Below are 17,903 nucleotides of genomic sequence, written 5' to 3'. Positions count from 1 at the left end.
TGACCTTTCCAGAATGTTAAATTTTGATTGACTGGTTCAGCCTAAACTAACATACTTTTAGGGACATAAAAGTGTTTGTTGTGAGAAACAAAGCATTTTCTATTATCAAAAACCTCAAGTAAAGCAGTGAATGCCCAACAAACATGTCTGGAATATATAAACAGGCCAGGCAATGAAAATACAGACTATTGAAAAGGTCAGGAAGCTGCAGTAAGGTATTTCTCTAGCAAAGCATGTCTTCAGCAGACTGTCACAATTCCCTGAAAAACAAACCAATACACCAGGCTTCCATGCATTCATTTCCCTTCTGATAAATAATCTAACAATTTGAGATGCTACAGGATTATTTTATTAATATAGTTCCATATCCTGCACTATATGCACTCACTCTGTCAAAGCTCTCTGTCTCTTGTATGCCATAGCCCTGTGGCATCTACGCACCTTCCTGTGTTTCATCCATTTATCCTCACAACACGATTATGAGGTAGGGAAGTACCATTATCTTCTTTTTGCAGACGAAGAACTGAGCCACAGAGATGCTAAGGCCTAGATCCACAATGGGATTTAAATGTTGCAATGCTCAGTGTTGCAAAACCTAACTTTTAGGCACTACAAAAATCACTGGAACATTAAGGTAATCTACAAAGCCTGAGTTAGGCCCCCTATACAATGCATGGGGAGATAGCAGCACCTAAGAATGCAATCCACAAAAGACAGTAATCTAGGCAGGCAGCAGCCTAAGCTAGCCCATGTTGAAATGCTAAACCCGCTCCCGCTCCTGGAGATAGGTGCCTAAGTCCAGGCTGCAGGGAGACTCCTATCTCAGCATGTGACCCACAACCAGAAGCCCCTCTCCTGGAGTCAGGAAGTTTAGGCACCTAAGTGTTTCTTGTGAGAATGAGTTAGGCACTGGTCTCACTCCATACAAAAGCAGCTGGAGCTATCTGCCTTAGTACTGATTAGAGCCCTTGCCTGGAGACCTAGCTTACAGGGCAGTGCACATACTACTGAGCTGTGGAATAGTCTGATGTGTCACTCTCTCAATTTTGTCCTGTTGAAGCTGCTCCACTGTGTACAAATACTTAAAGAGTCATTGGGCCAAAAAAGACACTGAGCATGCGAATTATTTTGTAGTCTGGTGGTTATGGCACTCACTAGAAGAGCCAGGGTCAAATACCCCTACTTCAATGACTTTTTGATTATACCCAGTGGAACAGCTTTAACAGGAGAGATTGAGATCCCTAGCTCAGTGGTGACAGCATGCTCCTAAGGGAGATGAGAGACCCTTGTTCAAAACTTGCCTCGCTCAGGCAGAGGGGGGAATTGAAATTGGGTCTTTCACAGGACTGGTCTACAAGTCCTCCTCTGACCAGAGTTTGAATGGGATCCTGTAGGTGGCTTCTGAGCACACCTCTCCACTCTAAATTCTCAGCCATGAATTCTCTCCTGGGATTTGGCCAGGTCAGCCCTTTCTCACAAAAAAGCTAGAGAGAGAAAGATCCACCGTGATTAGGTCACTCACCTATGATCAAGGATACCTGTTTTCAAAACTCTGCTCTGCCTGCTTTGAAACAAGTGTCTCACACCCCATGTGAGTGCACCAATCACCAGGCTATTCGCTGTTCTTGGGTAGGTGTATCTCAGCCTCTCCTGGTGAAGCTGTACTGCTTTCAGTTGGACTGCTCCCAGGAATGAAGATCCACACAGGACAGGGTAAACTAACCAGGCTGTTATTAACAAGGCTTTGCCAAAACACACTGCTCTCAGCAGCATAGTTCAGTGTACACACACACACACACACAGTTTATCAGTCACTTTCTGTGCCTCTCTTAAAGGGGCAGTGTATCTATCTGTGCAAGAGTACAATACTCCCCCCCCCCCCACACACACACACACCAGCCCCGTAAACAAAAGAAATTCAGACATGCCATTACAAATATTCCTGCTCAATAACAGCATTAGGAGGTATTATCATCCCTACACTCTTTGGGTTTAAATCTTCTCCCTTATCTGGAGTGAGTGTTGCTTGTTGTATTTGTAGGCACAGCCATAGTGTCAGTGGTGAGCTGCAGACGTGCGCACCAGTTCGCCAGAATTAGACGCCGGTAGAGAACCGGATGTTAAAGAACCAGGCAGGTAGGAGAACAACTCTGGTCCGCGGGCCGGATGTGGCCCACGGGACCGCCCTGTCCCCCACCTGAGCTCCCAGGATTACCTGTTCCCCACCCCCCGCAGAGCTGCAGCGTGGTCAGCCGCCGGCAGCTAGGCAGCTCAGCTGAGCTCCAGCTTGTCCTGCTGCTTTGAGCGGCCGGCAAAGAGGGGGAGACTGCGAGCTCCAGGGCCACCCGGGGGGCAAGTGGGGCAATTTGCCCCGGGCCCTGCAGGGGCCCCCTACCCCACGAGGATGTCCCCCCTCTACCCCCGGCCCCTCCGCCCGCAGAGCCGCAGTGTGGCCAGCCGCCAGCAGCTGGGCAGCTCAGCTGAGCTCCCAAGTCCTCCTGCTGCTTTGAGAGGCTGGCAAGGTAAGGGGACGGGGGGAGCTGCAAGCTCCAGGGCCGCCCGGGGGGCAAGTGGGGCAATTTTCCCTTGGCCCTGCAGGGGCCCCCTACCCCACGAGGATGATGTCGCCCCCCCCGGCCCCGACTCCACCTTCCCCCATCCCCCGCTCAGAGCATTGTGCATTTTTTAGTTCGGGGAGTGCTGTAGTGGAGACGTGTGTATAGTGTGTGTGCCGGACAGAGTTGTGTGTTGCAGCGTGGTTGTGTAGCAGGGGAGTTGTGCGGCTGGGAGAGGGTCTGCACAGTGGTGGGTGTGAGGGCTGGGGGTTGTGCACTGGGGAGGGATGTATAATACTTGGAGTTGTGCAGTTCAGGTCACTTATGGTGTGTATGGGAGGAAGAGTGTGTTGTGGTTGTGTTGCTGGGGATGAGGTGCTATATGCTCTGCTGGGCCTGCACAGAGTTCTTGCAGCACAATGGATTGTTTGTTGAGTGTGGTGTAGATTGGGGCTGTTGTGCAGTGGTTGTGTAGCTGTCGTGCCTTGGGTTGGCTGCCTAGGGCTCCTGGCAGCCAGCAGCTTGTTTGCTGAGCTGTCATTTATAAACCTCCGAATGCAGCTCCTGGAGGAGCCTGTGTGATGAGGGCAGGAGGGAAGGATGGACCCAGGACAGGGTGTGTGTGGGGGGGGCTCCTTTTATCCTCCAGGGGAGAGTCAGCCCCCAGTTCTGCCTCTGGGTGGGTTCAGATCTCTCCTGCAGTAGCATTTGGTAAGGCGAGCGGTGGCTAGGGGGGCAGGGTCCATGGTCCCGGGTTAGGGTGACCAGATGTCCCGATTTTTGGGTTTTTTTTCTTATATAAGCTCCTATTACCCCCCACCCCCATCCCAATTTTTCACATTTGCCGTCTGGTCATCCTACCCCAGGTAAGCCAAATGGAGCAGCTTGTGCCTGGGTAGCACTTGGCAGTGCTGTGCCTGGCGGACATCTGGGGCTGGCTGGCAGCAACTAGCTGTGGAGTTTGCAGACAGTTGCTGCAGCCATCCAAGTATCTGCACACACATTCTGTCTTGGTCACTTTCTGCAAACAAGCTGCCTGTTGTAGTTCTCAGATCCCCAAGCAGACTCCAAAGAACACACCAAAGACCCGGAGCGCCGCCAGGTAAGTAAAAATTAAAAAGGCGCCTCTAGACAGGGAAGGGATTCTCACTGGGCATGGGGCCTGATTCGGGGGAATCGGTGGAATCGTCCTAAAGCTGGCCCTGACAATGTTTGCTCCCAGTCTAGTTTATTATTTTATTAACAGGGTCGCACTTGCCTCGTTGGTTATGTTGATATAGCATGTGAGTCAAATGTCATCGCTCCCAAAGTTCGTCTTGTTGAGAGAGACAACATCTCATTTCTTGTGTTAATTAATTGAAGTTGCAATTGCCTTGTTCGTGCACTTGTGCAACTGTTTTCTATACAATTCAACACAACCAGTCATAGTTGATCTGTTTGTTTCTAGTAAATTGCATGTGATATTTCAGTGTGTAATACTAACTGGACTGTTATTCGAAGATTAAAGTTTTCTATTCAATATTATTTACCCTTCATAATGAAACACCAGAAAAGCATTAGTGATTGGTTTTCCAGTAAAATGACAAAATCATTAGTCAGTAGTTCGAGTAGTGAAAATAATGATTTAATTACTGAAAACGCCAATGACAATAATTTTGGTGATGAAAATATCTTAAATGTTGAATCATCTGAAAATGTGTCCACAATGGAAGAGGATTTACATGATTGTGAAAATGTAGTACCCGATTGTTGGACTTCCGAGCAGGCACAATATTTTTTAAAGAAATATAATGGCTTGATAACTGAAGGCAAAAAACTTGGCTGTTCCCACTGTACAAAGACGTCACATTTGGGGGTCCTTGGAGGAAAATCTTTACACATTTCTTCAGAATGGCAAAAGTGTACTATTAAAGCACCTGGAACTGATAAAAAAGTTCAGCAAGCTTCATTAAGAAAAAAAATGAAGGAACATTTCGAATCAAGCTCTCAGTTGAGAGTTATAAATATTTTAAATGAATCTAAAAAAGAACCTCTCACTACAGTGATTGAAACTTACTGAAAAAAATTGCAATAACCAGCCAAACTTTCAACAGCTTAGTAAAAAGAAACCGACCAATGTCAGATATGGAGGATGAAGTAGAGCTACAAATTAAGAATGAAACTGATTTTGGGAACTGCCTACATTCTCGATTTTTGGCCATCAGAATCGTAGAACATATTGCTGAATTAATAAGAAAACAAATTTTTAGTAAAATCATTGAAAACTATTCAAAGATTTGTACTATTATTGATGAAGCTTCTACAATTTCAAGTAAAACTGTGCTTGTAATTCTTCTAAAATGTGAATTACAAGATTCTTCACCAACAATTTTTCTCGATTTAGTGGAATTAGAATCAACAAAAGCAGAAAATATTTATAATGCTTTGAGACATACGTTAACTGATACAGGATTTGACACAGAATATTTAAAGAAAAATTTAATTGGATTTTGTTCTGATGGCGCGAGCACCATGCTTGGACATAAATCTGGAGTTGCTACAAGACTGATTGAAGATTTTCCAAACATTATAATTTGGCATTGTTTGAATCATCGGCTACAACTGACTTTAGATTATGCTATAAATGATATAAATGAAATAAGCCATTTCAAGATTTTTTTGGACAAGATTTATGCAATTTTTCATCAGTCAAATAAAAGTCAGTTTGAACGTAAACAAGTTTCTGAAGAACTGTATATTCAAATCATCAAAATAGGCCGTGTTTTTGGTCCACAATGGGCTTCTTGTAGCCTTAGAGCTGTCAAAGCAGTCTGGAGAGCTTATCCAGCTCTTTATATTTACTTTTCCAAAAATCAGAAATTTTCTGGCATTGCAAAAAGATTGAAAAATAAATAATTTTTAAAAGACTTGGCATTAATGATTGACATTTTGGATGAACTTGCATGATTATCAAATGCACTGCAAGCGAGACAATTGAGTTTAACAAAGGCAGATAAACTAATCAAATGAACAATTGTTTTTTTCATACAATTAAAAGATAGTTTTGGTATACACGAAAATAAAATTAATGAAATGATAGAATGTGATGCTTTTAAATGCATAGAGTTTGAAGATAATGTAAAGTTTAAATCACTGCCACGAGACAAAGTAATAGAGCGCATTATTGAAAAAATTAAGGCAAGATTATTAAACGAAAAGCACATTAAATATAAAGAAGATAATTTAGGTCATTCTCGTAATACACCTAAAATAGTTGAATTATTCAATGTTATGGATCCCACTTCATTGAATATTGAAGAAGTCAGGTTACCTTGGAAATCAGGAGGAAAAAAAGGTGCATGAATTAAGTAAATTCATAAAATTTGTAGTAGATTTAAATGATTTTCGTGACTATGTAGACAATAACATTCAATCAAAAAATCTTCCTGATCTGGAAACAATAAGGAAAGCAAAGCAAATTATGAACACAATTGCAATTAGTTCTGCAGAAGCAGAAAGAGCTTTTTCGTTGATGAATATTATTTGTAGTGATAAAAGGGCAAATTTAACAATTAAACATATCTCAAGCTATATGACCATCAATTTGTTGGGAAAACCACGAAGTTCCTGGAACCCAATAGCATATGTTAAATCATGGATGAGAAGTCATCGATCTGCATTAGATACCAGAGTTCATGTATCCAACACCAAAGATTATGGAGAAGATCAAGAAGCCATTTGGAAATTACTACCTAATTAGTAATAAATGTACTTAAATATTCTTTAAAATGTTGTTTGTTGTTGCATTGTATACTTCAACATGAATATATTACTTTTTTTAATAACTTAAGTAGTTCACATGTAATATTTTAATATACAAGAATAACAGGCATTTCATTCTTTATTATTGTTTGCTTACTCATACATCTCTTTATATTTTCTTCTTTTCAAATGTATTGTAAATTCGTGTAATAAAGCAATACTTTGTTTCTATTGTAATAAACACGTAAAAATGTTCTTTTTTTTTGTTAAGTATGACTCCCAATGATTCAATGCATTGCCATTTCTTATGGAGAAAGGTACAAAAAATACATACTGTGGATGAACATCCCTTAAATCAGAACTTTTTATAAGGAACCGGTTGTTAAGATTTTGGCAGCTCATCACTGCATAGTGTTATCATGTGATTGTGATTGTGTTGGTTGTAACTCTGTTGTCTCTTCTCTCTGGTGCTGCCACATACAGGAATGTCATTGATTATGATTGTAACTCCTGTTAGTCTTTGGAATGTTTCAGGCACCTTTTTTCTGAATATGGTGCAGAGGACATGCCAAAGGGCTTACTTTTGAAGCACCACCTTCCACACAAAGTATTGAAAGTGGTTAATTTGCTTGTCCAGTCTGATCTGCCAATATCCAGATCTAGTACATTGAATACACTTCCTGCAAACAGTTTATGAGTGATGTCATTTAGGATTGTAGGCTGTAGTGTTCCTGCATTATTGCTTTGGTCAGATATTGCAAGTATGTGCAAACCTGGATCACCCCAGTGTTTTTTTCTTTTCTACTGCAACCATCAACCTAACCCAGTCTGATGGTTCCTCCTCCTTTTCAATTATATCTAGTGGTTCCTTCTTCACTTTGGACCTTATGGTTAATGGCAGACATCATGATGCATGCACTACTGGCACTGCATTTGTAGATAGATTAATTATGCAATATCCTGGTAGACATCCCTTGCCTTCAAACACACCAGGAAATCTTTTCTTAATTTCCTCAGCTTTGAGATGTCCTTGTATGGATTCCACTGACATTAGGATTTTTATCAGGTGTAATGATTTTAAAACTGTCTGTCCTAATACTGGTTTTGCTGTCATATTTATTATACAGAAATCAAGATTCTAACATTTTTTCCTTGTACTTGCATTTAACATTGCATATCCCCACTATATGGAGTGGATGCCCTCCATATACTGCTAGTTGCACTAACATAGGTAATATTAGTGTCATAGTGGGTGATAAATTCTTCCTATATACTGTCTCAGGGATGAAGTTTACTTGAGTCCCAGTGTCAATTTCCAATTTCATGTCTATTTCTTCTGGAGTCATAAAAAATAGTTACATATGCTTCAACATTAGCACCCCAGGAAAATCTTTTTATTTTTTATAATTTTCATTTAGTTTTTGGGCATTTCTTGTTATTTTGTTTTATCCATCCCTCCCCCCACCCCCAGGGGAGTCAGGCCCTGCTCAGAGTGGGGGGGTTCTGAGGCAGGTTGGGTCTTGGTCCCAGGTGAGGTGTGTGGTAGGCCTTGTGGTGAAGGGGGGGTGAAGAATATGCCTGCCTTGTCTCATGGGGACCATGATGGGGTCCCTGCTCTAGGCATTGTGACCTGTCACAGGGGTCACAGCACTTCTCAGGTTTGGCCTGCCTTCCCCTCTGTCATGATGATGGGAGGTAGCCGGGCCAAAGCTGAGCGAGTGGCTTTGTGACCCTGTGTACCAGGTGCCAGGCTCTATTCATCACTATCCTTGTCCTTATTCTGTATTGTAGCCCAAATGCACACTGTGTCCTTGTGAAACTCCTCTCCCGTGAGATATTCTCCAATTTCATACATTGTATGCCCTGTGCTTTTCTGTTTGCCAGTGTGGCACGTTGGTGAAAAGCAGGGCCGGTGCAACCATTTAGGCAAACTAGGCGGCCACCTAGGGCGCCTAGTGGTTGAGGGCACCTAAAAGTCCCCTCAGGTGAGGAGGTGGAGTGGAGCTGAGCTGGGGCGGGGGGGGGGGATAATGAGGGGGGGGGGCGCACAGGGGAACCGCTCCCCACCCCAGATCACCTCCACTCTGCCTCCTCCACTGAGCACACAGCCCCCGCTCTAATTCTCCTCCAATCGGCACCGCAAGCCTGGGAGGGGAGGAGAATTAGAGCAATGCCAGCGTGCTCAGCGGAGGAGGCGGAGCTGAGGTAAGCTGGGGCAGGCTCCCCAGGCAGGGTTAGCTGCTGCAGGAGGGCTCCCCAGGCGAGGTTAGCTGCCGTGGAGGCGGGCTCCCCGGGTGGAGTTAGCTTCTGTGGTGTGGGGTGTCTCCATCGGCAGAGTTAGCTGCAGGGGGTGGGGTAGCTCCTGCGGAGGGTGATGGGGGCGGCTGCCCGGGCGGAGGGGCTGGGTTAGCTGCCATGGGGGGGCGGGGTTAGATGGGGGTGGTGGCGCAAGGTGGAAGTTTTGCCTAGGGCGTGAAACTTCCTTGCACTGGCCCTGGTGAAAAGTGGTGCATTTTGTGGTACTTTGTCAATATCTTCCTTACTGCTTTGCATGATGCAAGCCACATCTGTGGCAACCCTGTTTTGTCTGTGCCTTTGCTACAAGCTTGTCTTGAACTGATGCAATGTTTAAGCTGTTCCACTTTGTATAAATAATTAAATATTAATTAGAGCAGGGACTTGACCTTGGTTCTTCCACATTCCAAGTGAAAGCCCTAGACAACGAGTTATAGAATCAATCTCTCTCTCTTTCCTTCTTTGACTTCATTGACAAGATATGTGGGGGAATGCCTAGTTTGAGAATCCCACCAGAGTGTAGGTGTGTGCTAGGGAAAGAAATGGCTCAGCAGTGTCAGGAATTAGGCAGCTTTGTGTATGCCCACTGGCAGAAACTTAGTCACCTAAGGAACTTAACTGGCGGAAACTTAGGTGCCTAGGGAATGTAGGCATCTACAGTGTTAGGTGGCAGCTGGGTGGGGGTTTGAGGCTCTCAGTAAGTGCTTAAATGTTGGATTTAGGCATCTAAAGTGGCAGTTAGGCATTTAAGTCACTTTGTGGACCTAGCTGCAAGTACCTAACATTATGGAGCTGGAACTTTTGGGGACTACCACGGCACAAATAATAATGAGTTTTATCCTTGTCAAGGTTTCAACACAGCTGTTTCCTGAAACAAGGTCCATTGGACTCAAGAATGGCATAAGAGAGCCACAGGCATCAGGCCATCCAAACTGAATTGCACTACCCGAGGCCTTAGATGTTTCTGCAATAGCCAAGCAGTTCCAGGGTTTCACTGCAAGGTAACATATCCTGCAGGGAGAGGAAATGGAATTTGTGCTGTTTCTGCTGTGAGGCTCCTGCCACTTTAAAGCCAACCCAATGGAATGTGCGGCTCTGGGTTCTGCGAGGGGCAGTTGAGACCAGGCTCCAGCTGGATTGTTACATTTGCTCTGTTTTAATTTGTTTGGATTCAGCCATTAGTTTTCTGGGGTGGAAAGACAGACACAACAGAACCGTAGCGGAGAGGCTGAGGGGCTTGGATTTATGTGTGGAGAGGAAGCAACGGAGACAATGCTGACAGGGCAGCTATATGTTATGACTAGAATTGAATGAATAATTTGTAACGGATAAATTATTCTGTACATTTTGCCTCTTTCTGTTCACAGACTGGTGAATTTTCTAATTTTTTCCTCAAATTTCCTCAAAAATTTTTCCTCAAAATTTGAGCTTAATTTGAAATTTCAGCTATAAATTCCCAGGAGCTTTTGGACTAGTCAAAATCAATCAACTGAATGTTTGTGGGAAGCGAACACAAGAAACACAAACACCTCCAAAGAGAATTTAAGAATGTAAACAGATATTCCTGATAATTTTTTGCAGCATTTGTCCAGCTCTCATGGTGGTATCGTCTCTCTGTCATGCCGTATCCTGATGTGCCAAACTCTGAGATTCTGACTCAGTCTGGACTCAGTCCCCTTTTGCACTGTCTCAATAGGAATTTGCTGAGTAAGGAATGACTAAAAGCACAATAAGTCCAAGCCAAGGACTAACCAACAGTCTATAGTTAGGAATTTGTCCTGATTAAGGAGGTGGTTGCAGTATGAGTTGAGGCTGGATCAAAGGAACAGTCCCTCACTATGGTAGAACAGGAGATATAATAGGATATTCTATTTATGGTACTTAAATGTTCCCCATTATTGTAGTATCAGAGCACCATACATTCTTTAATGTATTTACCCTCATAACAACCCTATTATCCCTATTTGTTATTTCCCTGTTTGTTTGCAGATGCGGAACTGAGGCACAAACAATTTAAATAATTTCCCTGAACTTATGCAGGAAGTCTGTGGTGGAGAAAGTAATTGAACCAAGGCCTTTGAAATCGCTGCATAATGACCTAACCACTGGACGACCCACCCTCTCTACTTCAAACAGGCTACTGCCCCTGACATTATGTTTTCACAGAAAGGCTGTTTAAGGAGCTGACTCTGTGCGTGACGATCAGGGTTATTGAATCAGGGTTATTCTCCTATTTCAACTCCTGGCAGGACTGGTTGGTGATTCTGAGGATCCCAGGGGGATATTTCAATCTTGTAGATTCCTAAATTCATTTCAGTGGTTGGAATAATGGATTCCTTAATGGATGTGGACAATGAAAAGGATGACACCAAAGATGCACCTCAGTCCCTGGGAAGCTTTCTGAGTCAGGGTAGGTTTGCTGCTCTGATGAGTGATGTGAGTTAGGAGTGGTCCCTTTAGTGTAACATTCTGTGACATACAGAGGCTACTGAATGGCTGAGGCTGCTGTCAGCGTCCAGAAAATGAACTGGGATAGAAGCTATCTTTCCCATTTCTCTTTTTTTTGCATGTGGATTCGATGCTGGTAAAGGTGCTGGCTGACAGCTCAATAGGTCATTTACACACACAGCAATTATGGCACAACATCAGCAACATTGCAAGATTCGATTCACACATATTGTGTGCTGCCATTGCATTTCACCCCTGTTCTGGAGGGCTCTTTCAGAGTTTGGGCTCTCTGCTGTACCTGCCAGCAAGGGAGGTCAGGTGACTAGTTCCAGTTTTTTGTGATGTTGACCCCTGTTGACTTGCAACTGGACTGAAACCCATCAAACTAATTCCCAACAGAGGCCACCAAATGGTTATTAGATCTGAATGACTGTTGGCTCCTTGTCAGTTCATTTGCCCTGAGAGAAGGTATTAGTCCTTAAATATTTCTAGTAGAAGATGTCATTTCTTTCTACCCGCATATTTCTGATCAAGGTTTTGTCTTTGTCTTTCCCACTCCTGCAGGTTTAAAGCAGATGTATCTCGACCAGCAGTTCTGTGATGCTACACTGGTGGTTGAAGGAAGGAGGTTTCCTTGTCACGGGTGGGTTTCTGCTCCATGCTAGTAGCTTCTGGATATAAGAACCAGAAACTACATACTGTTGAAACAGGACAGAAGAAGTTATTTACTTGGGGACGTGAAGCAAGCTAATCTAGTATGCAGAACTCATAGCACCATGAAAAAAACTTAATAATAGGACAGGGGTTGGCAACCTTTCAGATGTGGTGTGCAGAGTCTTCATTTATTCACTCTGATTTAAGGTTTCACATGCCAGTAGTACATTTAAACATTTTTAGAAGGTCTCTTTCTATAAGTCTATAATATATAACTAAACTATTGTTGTATGTAAAGTAAACAAGGTTTTTAAAATGTTTAAGAAACTTCATTTAAAACTAAATTAAAATGCAGAGCCCCCCAGACCAGTGGCCAGGACCCAGGCAGTGTGAGTGCCACTGAAAATCAGCTTGCGTGCCGCCTTCGGCACCCGTGCCATAGGTTGCCTACCCCTGTAATAGGACAATATCTAATCTGTATAAATGACACCTTTCATCACAAAAGATCCTACAGGGAACATTTCACCTAGAAATGAAATGCAGCCAACAGGTGCAAAAGACATAGTAAAACTCTGGTGGGGGAGAGGAAAATTTCCCAAAGGCAACCCCCCCTACTCTTACAGTATCCTATCTACCTATATCCCTTGGGATCTCCACAGAAAGTACAGCTCTCCTCTAAACAGAATATAAAAATGCACCATCATGTGCTATATTTATTGAGGGGTTATGTTTTTAGATAAAATTTTCCCTATTTACATTTTAAAAATCTGGATTTCCCCTAAACTGCCCCCCAAGATCTCAAAGTCAAGTAGGATTTTTTCTGGCTTCTGTGCCCCACAAGTGATCACAACATTGGTATTATGTACCATCCCAAGGATAGCACCTCCTGCTGCACAGCAACTCCCACTACCAGTAGCACCATATGGAGAAAATAATTTCGATGCTGATTTTGGATTAAGAGACCTTCCTATTGAGTTAACCTTCACCATATCCTGGAGCACCCTAAGTTATCTCAGAGATCTCCTATCCAAATACTAAACAAGCCCTCCCCTGCTTAACTAGGAGAGAGCTGATGAGATCAGAGTCCCCAGAAGTGAACTGGTTGCAAATACCACATGTAATCTCTTAGCACAGTTGCGTCTCTTGGTGCAGGGTGCTGTTGGCCTCAGTCAGCCCATACTTCCGGGTCATGTTCACCAGCTCCTTCAAAGCGTCCCAGGATGGGGAAGTTTTGCTCAAGGCTATAGCCCCCTCCATCATCCAAAGCATGCTGAATTATCTTTATTTGGAGGAGATATCACTTACTGCAGAGACTGCTGAAGAGTCTTAGGGATCTGGGGCAAAAAATAATTGGTCCTGCTAGTGAAGGCAGGGGGCTGGACTCAATGACCTTTCGAGGTCCCTTCCAGTTCTAGGAGATTGGTATATCTCCAATTATTACCTTATTACTTATCCTGTAGGCTCCAGATCCTCCCACTAGAGGAGATCATTAGCAGGTAACTCACAATGACCTCACTGGTCTCCTCCTTGTACTTAGGGTGGGTGTGATGTAAGATTGTTTGTGAGGGTCTATATGTGCTGTTTGGGTATAGATTGGGTGCATTATTTATGTATTGGAGAAACATCTCACAGCTGCAACATAAGCATTTCAATAAAATGTCATTTAAAAATCAACACATCTGGCCTGATTCCTGCATAAACATTTTGAAAAATTCTGTTGTAGGGGAGCTGAATGACCCAGTGATAAGAATATTGGATCAAAGAGGATTTGACTTCTAGGTTGTTGAGTCAAATTCAGTTCTGAGTAGAACGTACAAAACAATTAGACCAGTTTTCAGTTAAACAGAAGAGAAACCAAGGCCTGCATGTGCTGTGAAATCTGGAAGGGCTCTATCCAGGAATGGGTTTGAAGCACAGTGGAAAAGGGCAGTAAATGTGTGGGGGAAGTGTGACCTGCCCCTTCCCATGTTGTATAAAGTTTGTAGATTGAATACAGGGTGTCCATCCCTAGAGTTTGGTATCAGCATGACATTAACATAAAATAGTCAAGGGTGCCCTGCCTGGTTTGTCACAGTTTCAAGGAACTTATTCTTGCCCCAAAATCTCATGAGACCATGTTATACAGTGTGTAAGCATAGGCAGCTAGCCCCTGGCGCCACACCTTCTGCCCGAGGCCCCGCCACCCCGCTCCCCTACCTCTTCCACTCCCCCTCCTCCACCAGAGATTCCCCCTTTTCCCCAGCAGCTGCCGGTCTCCACTCCCTAGCCCTTGGCCACCCCACCTGAGCACCCCCAGCCCCAGAGCACTGGGTGGTGTGCCTCCAGCACCCTGAGCACCAGGGGGCCCCCTAGCACTGGATGGCCCCATCTGTCCCAAGTCCCAGCCACAGCCCGCTTCCGAGAAGAGAAGCAGCCTGCCTGGGCAGAGGTCAAAGGGGAAGCAGCAAGCAGGAGGGGGCCTCAGGGCAGAGTGTAGGTGGGGCCATGTGAGGCTGTTTGCATAGGCTTAGCCTCCCTGGCCTGCAATACCTGCCACCCTTGTGTGTGAGAAAGGTGGGTGGTGAAGAATCACTCCTATAAATTATCCCAAGTGAAACAATTTGTTCTAGAAGATGGGGAACTGTTTATGTCCAGTCCAATAGAAGCTTGTGTGGTTTGGGAGAGGGCATGTGGTCTAATAAGGGAGGTTATTAGGTGGGGGACTCCTGGGTTCTATTCCTAGCTCTGCTACTGCTACCCTCTGTAACCTGATTAGGTCACTTCCCCCTCTGTATGTCAGTTTATCATATTAAAGAATGCTCATACTAACACTGGCAGACTTCACAGAGAGGTTGTGAGATCTGATGAATAAATATTTGTTCTTGAGTTCCCTGGGGTACTGCAGATAGACAAAGTATTATTTGTGCAGTCTCAGATATCAAGACAGCTAGCAATCCAGAGTTATACATAGAGAGCTGGGTGAAATATGTTCAACAAATACCTTATTCGCCAAAAAAAATTGTTTGGGAAACCCAACTGCTCTAGGGAGTATTTAATTATGTATACAAGGTGGAACAGTATCAGAGGGATAGCCGTGTTAGTCTGGATCTGTAAAAGCAGCAAAGAGTCTTGTGGCACCTTATAGACTAACAGACGTTAGGGAGCATGAGCTTTCGTGGGTGAATACCCACTTTGTCGGATGCATGTGAACATGTGAACAAGCAAGGTGGAACAGCTTCAACAAGAAAGACTGAGTGAACCCTGCCCCAAAGCATCCACAGGCCAGTGGCTATAGCACCCTCCTGAGACAGAGAAGACCAATGATCAAATTTTCTGTCCAGGATTAAATCCTTCCCAGAGGAGGAAGAACATAGCTTGAGTGCGTGCCCTTACCCCTAGGCTGAAAGTTAGACAGGAGTTGCTTCCTTCTCCCATCATTTTGTGAATCTAACCTGAAACGAATGAAACATTTTGTTCAACCAAACCAAAATTGTCAACTTTTTCTGATTCACTGAAATTTTCAGATTTTTTGTTTTGGTTCAACCTAAAGCAATTTAAAATATTATTTTCAGAACTGCTAGTTCCAAATAATCAATTAATCACCAAGCTCTATACAGGGACAACCAATTCTCTGACACAATCAGGAGACTGAGCTTTCTTGGGAGCTCCTCAGTGATATTTATTCCCTTTGTTATTTCTTCCAGATTCTTTGTGAAGAATATTTCCATGGAGAACTGCATTGGGATTTATGCACTGGCATATGCCCACAACCACAAAGATCTGCTTCATGCAGCAATGCACCACATCGGCTTGAATTTTGGGTCCATCTCTTAGGACTATGATTTCATATGTCTGGACCTCAGCACTTTGACCAGTATCATCTCCTCGGACGACCTTGTAGTGGCCTCTGAACTGGTTGTCTACCAGGCTGTGCAACACTGGGTGAGGTTTAAACCAGCCAAGCGCCTCCCAGTGCTTTCTATGCTCATGAGGCACATATGCCTTCCTTTCCTGACCCATGAAGCACTTGCAGAGATCCAGGCAGACTCAGAACTTTATGGGGATGTTCAGATGTGGTGGAAACAACTGGTTGGGGAAGAAAGGCTGTGGGAGAGTGGGGGACTGAGGCAGGGTACATAAGATGAGTGCATTGTGTGCATGGAGCTGCACAGGTACAGGATTCAACATGTGGAGAATGACTATTCAGAGTTTGACATTGATTCTGACTTGCTTTCTGGAATGGATTGTTTTGATCCTTATACAGGAAGGTGGAAAAAGCTGCCAGGTTTGAAATGCCTGCGACATCCTGCCAGCACAGCTGTGAAGCACAAGCTTTACCTGTCTGGAGGCAAACAACGAGATGGCTCTTGTTCAGACACTCTTTATGAATACAATTCTTTTACTGGCCAATGGATACAGCTCCCCTCCATGTCTGTGCCCCGGGATTCACATGGCTTACTAGCCGGTAACCTGAAGCTGTATGCTCTTGCGGGACGACATGACAGACACGGACTCACTTCTGCTGAGAGCTTTGACTTGGTGCAGAAGGCATGGACTCCCATCTCCAACTTGCCATTTCGGCTGATATATTTTGCTTCCATAGTGTTGAAGAATAAGTTGTACCTAATAGGTGGAGACGCTTTGGCAGTAGTACCTAAGCTAGTTTATAGCAGCGTTCTGATCTATGACATTACCTTAGATATGTGGACTCAGATGCCTCTGGATTTTAAGTGCTATGAAACAGCTGCTATCTCTATGAATAATGGGATCTGTGTTATTGGTGGATTCTGTGAAGAAAAAGATAGACAGCTGACTCCAAGAGGCACTACAGAAGTCTCCTTTCTGTCCAGTAGAAAATGTTTCTTCCTCAACGAAGATGGCAAAGTGAGTCAGGAAGTTGTTATTCCAGTATTACCAGAAACATTTGCCTTTGCTGGTGTGGTTTGTTGGCAGAGGAGAATCTACTTGATGGGTGGTGTAAATTGTTATTGATTATGCAACAGGATTTTCTACTGGGAACCAGGTGATTCCAGCTGAACTGAGTGCCAGGAACATGTCCCCAGTATAGAGGGGTTTATAAAAATATTTAAATGTGTGACACTGAAGATACCAAAAAATACACTCTGCCCCTTCTCCAAGAAATATCTGTAACCCCTACTACCATCAGAGTTACAGATTGCTGCTTTTGAGACACTTGCTAGTGCCTGACCCCTTCACAGTGCAACTAGCATTGAAATATCCCCTCCAGAAGAACTCTCTCTCTGTACCTAAATATCAGTTTACTTCACTCATGCTCACCTGGAAATCAGTAATAGTTTTAAGATTGACTTCAATGGAATCAGAATATGTTCCACAGGATTCCGTTGAATTCAAATAGGCTGCATTTGAGAAAATTCTTGGTTCACACAAGGAGCTGGTTTAAATTCAGTCTCAGCATCACTTGGCTTAAAACCATTTTAACACCGCTAAACATCAGTTAAAGGGCACAAATCCTTTTCTCCGCCTTCCTTTTCCTGTCCATTTCTCTCCTCCTTTTACCCAGCTATTGAAATTAAATTCACTGGAACAAATTTCTACCTAGGGTAACATCACTGAAATCAGGGGTTAATTTGGCTCATTGTATTCAGCTGAAGAATAGTTTTGTTCCCCATATCAGTGTGGCTGTGTTGCAAAATATTTGTTTATGGAGGTTGCTTGGTGAAGCTTGTGAACTGTTGCTCTGATGGATCACTGTAAACAGTAATGGTTTTAAGATCTTATTAAAGCCCTTTCCTTGTAATGGTCACACATGAGTTTGTCTCTCACAGCAGGTGTCGTGGCTCAATGATAAAGCTGAATAAATAAAATGTTATTAAAAATCATGTTAATATGGTCTTTGTTTTGGTAATAAAATATGAAGATTTTTCACTTCCAGCCTATTCAATGATTCACACCCAACCTGAGTCATTACCCAATACCATTTAGTGACTTCTTTGCAAAGAGACACTACGTGTCAGTGTAGTTCCTAGTGGGCAGGAAAGACCAATAATTTCATGGGTCACTCTGTTGTTAAGCTAAGCAGAGAGGCTATGAATTGAATCACTCACAGAATCATGGAATCATAGAAATGTAAGGCTGGAAGAGACCTTGAGAAGCTATTAAGTAAGTCCAGCCCCCTGCAGTGTGGCAGTACCAAGTAAACCTCAACCATCCTTGACAGGTATTTCTCCAATTTGTTTTTAAAAGCTTCCA

At 43.7% G+C, this 17,903-nt stretch overlaps 1 protein-coding gene and 1 pseudogene across 3 annotated transcripts; both read left to right on the top strand.

Annotated features, from left to right (window-relative positions):
• Positions 1-4,134: 4,134 nt before the first annotated feature.
• On the top strand, positions 4,135-6,294 carry LOC120405778 (annotated as a pseudogene).
• A 3,417-nt stretch (positions 6,295-9,711) lies between these two features.
• On the top strand, positions 9,712-17,477 carry LOC120381021 (kelch-like protein 5). Of its 3 annotated transcripts, none has more exons than XM_039499049.1 (4): positions 9,712-10,298; positions 10,841-11,001; positions 11,604-11,682; positions 15,377-17,477. In XM_039499049.1, the coding sequence occupies exon 4, from the start codon at positions 15,831-15,833 to the stop codon at positions 16,662-16,664; it is 834 nt and encodes a 277-aa protein (XP_039354983.1). In that variant the 5' UTR covers positions 9,712-10,298; positions 10,841-11,001; positions 11,604-11,682; positions 15,377-15,830; the 3' UTR covers positions 16,665-17,477. The 3 variants fall into 2 exon arrangements, with proteins under 3 accessions (XP_039354976.1, XP_039354983.1, XP_039354992.1); XM_039499042.1 differs by having other exon boundaries at positions 9,712-10,141; positions 10,632-11,001.
• Positions 17,478-17,903: the final 426 nt, after the last annotated feature.

The sequence above is a fragment of the Mauremys reevesii genome, linkage group 1 (assembly GCF_016161935.1).
Source record: "Mauremys reevesii isolate NIE-2019 linkage group 1, ASM1616193v1, whole genome shotgun sequence".
NCBI lineage: Eukaryota > Metazoa > Chordata > Testudines > Geoemydidae > Mauremys > Mauremys reevesii.
Note: the sequence above shows the minus strand (reverse complement) of the source record. Positions and strands in the feature narration are given on the sequence as shown.

Coding starts and splice junctions, on each gene's coding strand:
- LOC120381021 (XM_039499042.1), top strand. CDS start 15,831: ATGGAGCTGCACAGGTACAGGATTCAACATGTGGAGAATGACTATTCA.